The sequence below is a fragment of the Lonchura striata genome, chromosome 14 (genome assembly GCF_050655825.1).
Source record: "Lonchura striata isolate lonStrDom1 chromosome 14, ASM5065582v1, whole genome shotgun sequence".
Taxonomy (NCBI): Eukaryota; Metazoa; Chordata; class Aves; order Passeriformes; family Estrildidae; genus Lonchura; species Lonchura striata.
This window is the reverse complement of record NC_140716.1, coordinates 16,675,044-16,686,602: the sequence shown is the minus strand read 5'-3', so window position 1 is coordinate 16,686,602 and position 11,559 is coordinate 16,675,044. Positions and strand designations below refer to the sequence as shown.

General features: G+C 46.6%; 2 protein-coding genes across 37 annotated transcripts in view; one reads left to right on the top strand and one right to left on the bottom strand.

Moving 5' to 3' along the window:
- Positions 1–22: 22 nt before the first annotated feature.
- MRPS34 (mitochondrial ribosomal protein S34) lies at positions 23–2,075 on the top strand. Its single transcript, XM_021529598.3, has 3 exons — positions 23–408; positions 515–557; positions 1,399–2,075. The coding sequence occupies exons 1-3, from the start codon at positions 91–93 to the stop codon at positions 1,683–1,685; spliced, it is 648 nt and encodes a 215-aa protein (XP_021385273.1). The 5' UTR covers positions 23–90; the 3' UTR covers positions 1,686–2,075.
- Positions 2,076–4,597: 2,522 nt separating this feature from the next.
- The window catches only part of MAPK8IP3 (mitogen-activated protein kinase 8 interacting protein 3), a 76,152-nt gene continuing 69,190 nt past the window's right edge, over positions 4,598–11,559 (bottom strand). For 33 of the 36 annotated variants that reach the window (XM_085591811.1, XM_085591812.1, XM_085591818.1 and 30 more), the window contains 4 exons: positions 10,415–10,453; positions 8,671–8,850; positions 8,294–8,437; positions 4,598–7,294 (listed from right to left, as the gene is read on the bottom strand). In XM_085591811.1, coding sequence (XP_085447937.1) covers positions 7,173–7,294; positions 8,294–8,437; positions 8,671–8,850; positions 10,415–10,453 — 485 coding nt within the window. In that variant the 3' untranslated portion in view covers positions 4,598–7,172. Of the gene's footprint in view, positions 7,295–8,293; positions 8,438–8,670; positions 8,851–10,414; positions 11,542–11,559 lie in introns of those variants that run through there. The other 3 variants (XM_085591821.1, XM_085591837.1, XR_014958425.1) reach the window with 2 other exon arrangements.

The window sequence follows — 11,559 nt, the reverse complement described above, 5'->3', positions numbered from 1 at the left end:
CGGGGGCCGGCACGGCTTCCGGGAGAGGCGGGAGCAGTGGATCCAAGTGCGGCGCTCGGTTCTGCTCCCTCTGCGCCCTCGGCCATCGCCATGGCCCGCAAGAAGCTGCATCGGCCCATCGCCGCCATAGCCAAGAAGATCCGCGAGTACCGGGAGCTGAAGGATCGGCCGCGGGACTCTCAGCGCTTCGCCGTGGACTACGAGACCATGCACCGGCCGCTAACGCAGAAACGGCTGCCCGTGCGGGCCTGGGAGGACGTGCGGAACGAGAACCGACTGTTGGCGCTGCTCTGCCGCCTGCCGCGCTTCGGCGTGGGCCGCACCGTCACCCGTAAGTCCTGGCTGTGGGCGCACCACGAACCTTGCTACTGGGTCATCACCAAGGTGAAGGTGGACTACATGGCCGAGGTACCTGCCCCGTCCCGCCCGTCGCCCCGCCGCGCCCTGCGGAGATCCCGCCTTCCACCCCGCCGCGACCCACCCTCAACAGGTTTCTCTTTTCTTTTCTTTGCAGAACATGGACCATGGAAGAGCCTGGGGCTACCTGACCTTCAAAGGTAAAACCAGCTCGTTGTCCCACACATAGGGGCAGAGCTAGAGAGCACGGGTGCGTGTGAGAGTGGCAGGGAAACAGGGCTGGCTCCCTGACTGGGAAATTTGTTTTTCTCAGATCTTCTAATGGGAGAAGAAATTCCTTGCGTTTTAAAGGCTAGAAATCTAGCCCCTTCAGAATGTCTTTCCAAGGAATGCTGTGGGAGAGCCAGTGCAGTATGACCTTGATGAACAGCAGCACTAAAAGCATATTAGATGAGCTAATAGACTGTTCTGAGACTTTCAAAGCAATACACAGTATGAGCATGAGGATATTCCAATTTAAATCGTTTCTAAAAAGGAAAAAGTGCAATGGCAAGTAAGTTGTGTTACTGGAATTATAAATTGATGATTGGAGTTGTATGAGTAAATTTTCCTTTTTAGAGTTACTTTATATTATGTATACAATTTTCCCTTACTGGAATTACTGAAATATACTCATTCAAAGGTTTTTAAGTTGTTGAGCACTTTTAACACTTAGTTTCCCAGGAAGCTTTCATCGGTGTAGGGAGAAATTATTCTTTTTCCTTACCCATGGAAATGGAATTTGAGAGAGACAAAGCAAAACTTTAAGAGAGGGAGTCACCCACGTAACTGAAACCTGTTTCTATTTCTATTTCGATTCTCAACGACTATAGTGAGATCCTGTAGTTATAGCAGGGAATAATGTGTTCAGCCGTTTGAAAACTCTGTTTGAAAACTCTTGCCTTTTGTAGCATTTTTGGTGCCAAAGAGTCAACACTTGCTGTGTCTGAAGGCAGTTTATAGTGATGGTGTTACCCACTGGTGTTCATCGTCTTTTCCCAGGCAAAACTGAACAGGAAGTAAGGGAGATTGACAAAGCCATGTACCATGACTGGCGTATGGTGCCCAAACACGAGGAGGAAGCCTTCAAGAAATTCACCCCAGTGCCTGAGGTGACTGTTCGGTTCCTGCCATACCCACCACTACTCCGAGCCATAATCCTTGCACAGTGGCAGAAGGAGGGAAGACCAGTCATGGAAGAGCCAATTATTGATGTGGAGAAAGTCCTGGCCTCTCCCCAAGAGTGGAAAAAGAAAAAAGCTACTGACACTGGTATAGAGACTTCTTAGTGTCCTAAGCAGCCCATGTACTCTCACTGCCTCTTAACAGCTCAGTGCACAAAGGGTCTTACAGAGCCCCTCTGTGCTCATTGTGCTAGGATGTCTCCAGATTTCTCCTCAACCGTGTATAGTCACCTCATCTGAAAGGGAAGATGCAGATGTAGTCACACTCTTCTTCCATAACTTTGGTTTCAGTAAGCAGAGGGGTCTTCTTGGTTCTTGGATAGTCTTTAAATACACAGCTTCAGTCAGCCAGCTGCAGTTCTTTGGAGCATAACATTTTTAATATAACTTGGGTCCTGAATGAATCACAGAAAAATGATTGAATATCACAGTATTTCACGGAGCTCTGAAAAAAATGTATCTGCAAATGGAAATAAATGTTTTCTTAATTCTGCAGCACAGTTCTAAGAAAACCCTTTTTTTTTTTTTCAATGTCTGGACATCATGACAGCCAAATGGAGAGCCATTAGCTCAGTCACAGCATCTGGTTCTCTGAACACTGCAGAAGGCAGTGAAGAAGAAGCGAGGAACATGACTTCAATACTAAGATAATCCAAAATTATCTGTCTCTTACTCCCAAAGATGGGGAAATTATTTTAGTTCTGTTGATGCAAAGGAGGTGGGATTGGCTCTCACCATTTGAAGCCAATTGTAAATTACCCCTGTTCCAGGGCAGCATGTTGTGAACATTAAAACATGCAGCTCCTGAGCACAGTTCATGGTAGCTCATCTTCTCTTGCAGTAGCTGCGGATGCTGCCGCTGTGTCAAAGGCTGTTGTAGGGTCTGGTCTGGGCATGGAGGGAAGGAGCACAAGAGCTGTTCAGCTCTATGCATCAATTTTCTGCAGAAATAACTGTTTAGTTCCTGTGTCTGCAGGTAGTCAGGAGGTGGTGTTCTATTTACTGCACCATCCTGAAATCACAAATAGCCTGAAGGGATTTCTGAGGGAGAGCACAAACTGGACTCTGCTCCACCCAGAGTGTGTGGCCTGGATGAAGCTGGGAACATGCGGCCCCAGCCATCAGGAAATGGCTGTCATCAAGCAGGACCACACAGATTGACATTGGCTAACTGTGTTTCGATAGGGTTCCTCACCAGAGGCTCCTGAAGGGTTAAGATGCTATGGGATATGAAGGAAGGCTTTTCTTGTGAGTTACAAGCTGGCCCTGTGACAAGGACCTGAGCCTGCCTTGTTGTGGCAGGAGCACTGCAGACCATGTGTCAGATCTAGTTCTCTGGCTTCAGAAGGAATGGAAGAATCCAGGAGAGGGAGAATCAGTAGTAAAGACACAGTTTGAGGCTGTGAGCCTTCCCATGGCAGTGGCTGGAAGGTAGTTTGTCTGATTCCTAGTCTCCACTGCTGGGCACTGAGCTGAGCTGTTGCGTTCCTGTCCGTACCATGATTGAGGTACTATTGAACACAAGGCAAGAACAAGGGAGATGGGAGGGAGGTGTGAGTCAGATGGGATGAGCAGAACAGTCTAGTCCTCTGTTCTGCACAACTGGGATCTAAAAATAGCACTAGGAGAGGAAGTGTCTCCGAATCTGACCACAGTGAGCAGACCTAAGTGCTGGTCACAGCAGCCCCAGAAAGGCAAGAAATGACCCATTATCAATATATGTAAAGGGAGCCAAGCCAACAACAAAAGCAGATGGAGCTAATAAGGCACAGTCACCCAGCAGCAGTTTGGGTGAGGTGGGATCTCTGAAAATGATGTAATCAAAATCCAGCCCCATGGGTTGAAGGAGTTCATCCAGGAGTGGCCAGAGACTGACACAGTTACATGTTGAAGACCTCAGGTTGTGCTTCAGTGAGGCTCCTGGGCCATAGGAGGAAGGGCCCCTGTACAGGTAGGGGTCTAGGTGGCACTAACCGTGACAGTTAGGACCTGCTGGTAAACTCAGGGTCATGAAATGGAGAAATAGCCGTCTTCTCACAGAGCCCTGGGCAGCCTGTGAGCCTTTCCCTGATAGTGAAGGTCCCTTATGGGATGCTGCACAGCCTGTTTGCCACGTGTTGGATTCCATGCCCAGAACAAGCTGTGAGTTCTGATGAGCTTCCCAAACTTGTACATTTCCTCACAGATTGTTTGCCAACATGGTGCGATTGTTCAAAGGGTGTTGGCAGTGACCTGCTTCCTTAGCCACCAGACATAGCTGTACTTCACCCAGGGTCCTGCTGAAACTGCTCCTGGCTGTTTTGAAGGGTGCAGCCCCAGTGATTTAGGATTGATTGCAGCACACATTTCCAAACCTCACTGTTGAGGTGCGTCCATTAACTGCAGAGGCATTGCCAGTTGTACTATACCCTGGCCTGTGCCACACCACAGTGCATGTGTTGGTCACAGAGGTAACTCACTTTAGGGCTCCCTGCTCAGGGCAGAAGACGCTCCTCTCCAGTATTAAGCACATGGTTCATTGCCATGTCTAGCCCTTGAATTGATGCAGTTCTACAAAATAACTATGAAGGTGTCCAAATGCTGCTGGGACTGAGGAGCTCTCTGCAGTTGAATGATGCTGATATCACCAATGCCTATCGGACTGTGCAGTGCCACCCTGTACAGTGTTGAATACTGACCTGATATGTTATCCCTGGCAGTTCCTGAAGGGCCACCCTGACTAAAGTTCCAGCAAACCAGCAGGTGAATGCTTCTCTGCTCCAGTTTCTATTTCTGAAGCTGTGCCACCTTATATTTCCACCTTTTATTTCTGCTGCTGGTACAAGTTACAATTTGCACTGTTGCTTGCTGGACCAGCCCCTTCTGCTCTGACCTTGTGAGCCATCAACATTTCATTTCTTGCCACTGAAATGCTCAACAGGGAACACTTGAGCTGCGTTCCCACCTTTGAAAGTGACCTATTAAAGACTAAGCAGCCTTCATAGTGCCTTCATAGGAACACAACATGCTGCCCAAGCTGATGTTAACATGTTTATTACATACAGAACAGGTATGGTTTGTTGCTGACAGCATAGGGGACAAAGCACGGGAATATATTCGTACAGCAGGCTCTTTACAGAATGCCATCTTCAGATCAAACAGCGGAGTTTACAGGCCTTAAGACACTTTTAAAAATCCTTTTGTAACATACAAGATACTTTACATACATCACAGTGGAGATATGACAGAGAAGCGTACTGAAGCCAGTTAGTCCTCACCTTAATACCCAGCAGCAACCCAAGGCTACAGGAGCTATCAGCAGAGGCTGGGTCTCCCCCCTGCAGCTGCCCCTCTGGGCCATGTGCTTCTCTTGGAGGAAACCATGGCATTGAGCTGGAAAGGAATCTGATGGGAGATTCCCGTGTGTTGTTAGGGCCCAGTGGGTGACAGGAGATCAAGTGTTGTCCCTTCAACTGCTCATACCAGATACAGAACAGTCAGTGGTAGAAATGTTGCAAATCTGACTTTTTTATGAAAGAACTTACGGAGTTAAGAAACAGAACCCTACCAGGCCTTCTTTTTAACTAGCCCAAATTCTGAAATTTGCCTGGCCCTAACTGATGAACTATTACATGACAGTGGAATCTGTGCTCTAAATGTTATATTGTTTACTTCAATGCACTCTCTATTGGGATCCAAAGAGGTCTTCCTAGCAGAAAGCATACGGCAAAAGTGAATGAGAAGCCTGGCAGGGTCAGCAGTGCCTCAACAAAATATCCCTGGTGAAAGGTCACCAGAGATGTCTCTTGCCTTCTGGCAGGAAAGATGTATGCCACAACCTTTCCTGAACTGTGGGTACAAAAATTGTTTAGGTGCTGCTGTATCAGGAGAGATGCCACATGTTAGAGCATCCCCTGGGAATATGGCATCCCTGCAGCACACCAGGATCTGCAAGCCTGGTCCATGGCAGCAAGCACAGGACACAGCAGGGAGCTTACCAGGAGATGGAGGCTTGCCCAGTTGTCCCCATATTGTCACAAGGACATCTCTGTGAACCCTGGAGTGCTGTAACAGGTCAGGCAAAAAACAAGAGGACCACCAGGAGCTTCCAAATTTATCACTAACAAATGCAACTTGTCCTACTCCTGCACACCCAAGAAAGAACGTTCAAGGAGCACAGAATTTGTCCTTGTGAGACAATGTCAGAAAAGGGAGAACACACCATTGTCTCTACACCTGTAACTTTCATATTCTGCATTGTAAGCTCAAAACCACCCTCCCTGGCCCCAATTTTTGCCACTTTTGTAAGCAGGATGTACATGTGCAATCAGCATTGCTTAAACAGAAAGGGCTATCACCACTTTTCTTGGGGGCTGTCAATTCAGGAGTCAGAAATTTCCAGCTTTTCCAACTTCTTACTAGCATAGTCAGTGCTTAGGTAAAAGATGTCAGATTAGGTAAAAGATGTCAGGAATCTAGCCTCAATTCTTTTGCTGTGTGACATCAGGTGAGATATAGCCTTGACTCCACTTGTCCTAACCAACTGCCAAGTCTCCATTTTCCAAGACTCTCTGAAAAGATATCTCCTTCCAGCACATACTAAAAAGTAGACACAGCCTTGAGATGAGGCAATCTCAATGTGTTAATGCAGAACTCACAGCAGATCAACACCATCTGACCTCACCTGCCTTTTAAAAGCCACCAAATGCAATGCAGAGATAACCACATGAACCTTTCAGAATGCACTCAGGAATTCTTTTCTGTATGACTTTTTTGGAAAGGAAAGTTAAAAGACTTGACTTATCTTAAAAAAGCAACATTCTGGTACCCTTTTGCTACTACTGCTGTTTGGCCTTGACAGTCAAACACCTATCTACCATCTGAGCCCACAAAACAATTATCTTGGGACACACACAGGCAGGCACCCAGCACATGACTGCTGAGGCAACAGCAGCAGCAGAGGAAGGGACTTTCCCCCTGCAAAGATGGAAGATGTGATCCCCACAGTATGGGTGCTGCTGCCTTCTTCAGCACCACAGCTGAAGTGCTGCTGAAACCATGATGCTCTTTGGAAGCTTCCTTGGACTCTCTGCTGCTCTAAGTCCAGAGGATGTTATTCCGTGCTTAAGGGTGAATAAGGATAAGATGAAGAGTCTACTGGTGAACTAGAAGGATTTCTGCTGGGGTGCTGCAGAAGTGATTCACCATCACTGCTTTGGCAGGGAATGCCTAGGGACGCACTTCTTTCTCATGCAGGTGGGAGTGAGGCAACCTGCCCAAAAACCTGAGGCACCCCCCTCCAACTGCCCCTTCTAAAACTGGGCAAAAGTTTCCCACAGGACTGGCTCCAAGCTCCCTCCATGTTGTACTGCCATTTCTCTCCTTTTAGATGCCAGCTCCAGAGCAGAACAAGAACCTAACCACGCCAAAAGCATACGGGCCCGAGTTGAAAGCTACGAGTTCAGAGGTTCAAGGGGTCACAGTTCAAGACAGGAACCGTTGCAGTTGTCCAGGGTCAGTTTCCAGCAGGAGTTATAATGCAGGCATTCTGTATGTACATCGTGGCATTCAGGTAGGAGAAGGGACACTTACATTGTGGGAAAAGAGGAATTCTCACTCAGGGATGTATGATACCTGCCACACAATAATGTGGCTCCGTTCAGCCTTGGAAAGTACTGGCTTCACTTGGGTGGCATCTCCCATATTCTCTTCTGTCTCATCATCTTCCCCATCCCCTGAAGACAGAACACAGAGAGTATAAAAACGGCAGGAAAAGAAATGCTCTGGAATATTCTAAGGAGGCCAATACCCCTTTTAGAGTCCCAGCAGTCCAATAACAGAAACTATGAACTGAGATCTTTCTCATGCTTGGAGAACATTTACAGCAACCCCGTTCTTGTCTGAAGCCGGACTGCATAGATGGGAAAAACTAGCTGCAGCAGCAGAAAAAAACACTCTTCCTTTCAGGGAAGCCAGTTTTTACACACAGAGCACCCTCAGCAGCATGTGTAATCGTAGTGGGACTACATTGCTCCATCCAGCAATGTTTGAAGCCAGTGGCAGAGATGCATTTTTTCTTTCCAAAGCAATTCATACTGATGTTATTTTATGATAGTTTTAATATATTTTCTGCTTTTCAGATTGCTCATGCATGGCTGTAGCTCCCAGTACTTTTCCTACCCTTTCCCCCTACATTTTAGAACAGTAAGCTAACCTTCTAATATATTCCTGAAATACTATTTAGTCTAGCCTCTTTAGTCAACCAACAACATCTTGCTTTTTACTATGCATCACAGATGTGATAAATGTGGGGCAAAGCTCTTGGACCAACTCCAGCGGGGCAGAACCTGGGGAAAATTGCCTAACCAACTGTTCTTCTAATTGGATGATATTTGTTAACTATACTAATTTGTTTAACTTACAGAAGTGTAGAAGTCCTGTATCATGTGTGTATATTGTACCTGGAGGCCTCCAGTTAAAGACCTGCTTTTATATTACTTCCTATATTAATATTGTCTCAAAACTGTGCTGTTCTCAATTTTGTAGGCAGCAGCCACAAGGTACAGGTTGACAGCCTTGTGCTGTGCAAGGAACATCCTTATTTACTCTCACAGCCAGATGCAGGAGAAACAGTGTGCGGCTTTTTTGCTTTGGTTCTCCACAACAGTGATGCCTCTCTACATGACGACAGCTATGCACCCACTTCCCAGATGCCTCCCACCAAGGGGACTTACCAATCCGGAAATCAATATACCCTTCTCCTCCACTCAGCACCAGGACGTTCTTTAGCTTCTGACCCTCAGTCTCAGTGGCTGCTGTGCTGGGGTTCTCCGAAGGGCTGTCCAACACGCTCCCATTTAAAGTTGCAAGGACATTGCCTAGAAGAGGCCAGAGGTGCTGTTGGTGCCTCTGCTCAGCCCCCACACAGTTCACATGCATACAAACACATTGTGCAGACCAATTCTTTCTATCACTCCAGTATAAATACAGATGTGTGAACCACAGGAAGTGCCAGCCATGGCCTGGACCCTAGTCTGCTGCAGACCAGCTCAAGCCACTGCTACAAAAAGGATGGAGGGACAAGTTCCTGCTGAAGGAGAACTGTGCTTACCTGGCACAGAGACAAAGAACTTGACAGCATCACGGTGGCCATGGAAGCAGAGTTGTGCCTGAGCCATAGAGCAGTAGGGAATGAAGCTGCTGGCAGATTTGTCACTGTTGTCATCACCATACACGTGGATGACTCCACCAGAGCGACTGCCCTCTGCAGAGGTTGGTGAAGTCTTGTTGGCTGGAGACAGAGCAAGAACACCATCAGTGATAGCTTTGAGTCCCCTTTACAGAAGGGACTCAGTCAGAGAGAAAACTCATGAGCCGTGAAGGTAAACCTTTAAAAGTGCGGGTCTCTTTAAAGGTCTTTTATGAATGATGTGATGGAGGAGACCACAGCAGATTACACAGTCCCTCTCTTTTGCCTGGGGCAAGGTAGACTGGTGTCACCAGCAGTGATCCTGTCCAGCCTCCAGAAATAACCTGCTCTCCTAGGATCAACCTTGGTCTTTTGTAGCTGGCAGGGTACACAAAGTGTCTACTGTCCCCAGAAGGCACCTGGAGGAGAATTCCTACTCTGGATTAGTGGTGTTGCTCAACTTTCAAGTCAAGTCCTTTGCTCATGCCCAGCAATGAGCACACATGCTGCTGAAAGCAGTCTCTGGACCTAGTGAAGCCCACTCAGAGCCATCATAGAAGTGGCTGTCCTTCCTAATTTCTTGATTTAACCACAACACCACATTGTCAGCTACTCCAGCAATGAGTATCTTTCAGATTCTCACCATCCACAGCTTCCAAGGAAGGCTCAGGGCCCAGTATCCTTCATGACCAGGCTCCAAGAATGTGACAGTTTCCACTCACCAAGCAAGAGTGCTCTGAGCTCAGGGTGGGAGATGCTTTCCTTCTGCATGCACCCACATCAGTACAACAGGAACAATATTAAACCAGGCAGCTTTCACTTTTCTGTGAGAGAGGTTGATTGCTTCATTAATTATCTCTAGTTCTGTTTTTTATCTGTGGGTGAATTTCAGTTACGTGACTTGGACAAAAGAGACTTTTCCCTATCAGGCTCAAGCCAGGACAGTGGGACAAGCACAAATACTTCGATGGAAGAATGAGAGTCAATGTGTGTACAATATCTGACTTTTTACTGCAGCTAATATCAGATGCTTTAAAAGGAGGAGACGTTGATAATGCATCTGGACAGCCACATGAATGTCTTTAAGTGAGAAAAAGCCCCTCTAATTTCTAACTGTGGAAAGGCATGAATTTGAACTGAGATCCTGCCTTAACTGGCACAAACCTAAACAATTCTTCATGCTTATCAAGTCCCCCTGGGTTCAACATCTTCTTTGATAACTTACAGCTGACAGGTGCCATAGCATCACCTGCCATTGGCCTGAAACTGACGAAAGAAGCATCCGTGGAAAACAAAGGATGACCAAGGGAGACCTTGGAAAAACACTCTACTCCTGCTTCCTGCTTCTGACTGAATGAACCTTTCCTGTCCCCATCTCAAACTGGTCTACCACAGAAAGGGAACCACTGCTGAAGAATAATTATCCTTAACACAAAAAACCAGAAAGATCAACAATGAGACGAAAAACATTGTTTATAGCTGTGGAAAAGGAGGCTATTTACATGACTGTCTCTGACTGCTGTTCTCTAACACAACTTAAAACAAGAGTAATGAGGAAAAATGGATGGGGAGAAGTTGAATGGCAGAATGGAAGGTAGGAGAATGACTGCTTAAGGAGATGGGTGCAAAAGGAATGACAGCTGTGGAGGGGAGGCAATGGACTTACCCCGGAGCCCAAGGAGTTGGCCACGGTGGAGGACTACAGCTAGGTACAAGCAGGGAGTGAGAACACAGAGGGGCACGGGAAGTGACAGGTAGGATGGGAGAGAAGAAAAAGGTGATTACTGGGAGATCATTTGAGGGCAACAAAAATAGTATAAAGCCTAAAGAAACCACCACAGAAGCTCCTATTAGTTCATCCTAACACTGTTCTTGCTCACTTTGCTCTTACCATACAGGGACAGAGGTGGCATTTGAGGTGGGAGAGGGACCGTGTCACAAGGATCCACTGCTACATATTTAGTGATATTTTCTTGTTTACCACATTTTTTACAGGAACACACAAAGATAAAGCAATTGGTTTTACAGCAGGGAAAAAGTTTAACTCAGAACAAGCATAGCAGCCTTAAGACAGAATGGGCTTCAGAAAAGGAACTCACAAACAAACAAAATTGCAATGCATGAACAGGACCATGTCACTGCCCTCCTGGTGTTAACCCCAGACATACTCAACTTCATTGCCCTCAGAGGAGACCATCCCAAGCCTGACTTCCAGGAGGATTACAAGATGTTTGTTCTTTTTGAACAACAGGTATTTGTTTCTCAGCTTTCCTGTGAGCATTGGTGAGGAAACATACATTTGGCTGCTTTCTGTTGAAAGCAATTGCAATCAGTCTCAAATCCTACTTCCCCATGGTGATCTGGATAAGACCTTCAAAATAAGATACTGACAGGCTCAGAACAGGACTAGTAGGAGCTTCAACTAAACTTCCAGCTCCACAGAGTCACCTATTTACTCTTACTGCTGGGTCCCCTCACCAGGCTGGATTTGGTGTAGGAGACCTATTTTTACTTGACTGATAAAACTGAGCCCTAAACTGAGTAAATGGAGCTTTTCTAAGCTCAGTTTTTGGAAAATACTGCTACGGAGACATTTAAATGACTAGGCCAAAGTGGAATTTCTAAGCAGATCTTCCTGGTGACTTCTCATCCCATGACCTCCTTTTGGAGACTTACTACAATTCCCAAAGCTTTGTTTCTCTTGTTTCACAGTAGCTACAGAATCAGTTCACATCACTCTGCTCTGTCAAGGTGCAGGACTGCTCATACTCTGGGCTCTTCTCCCTGAAATGGCTATGATTAAAGGGTGTC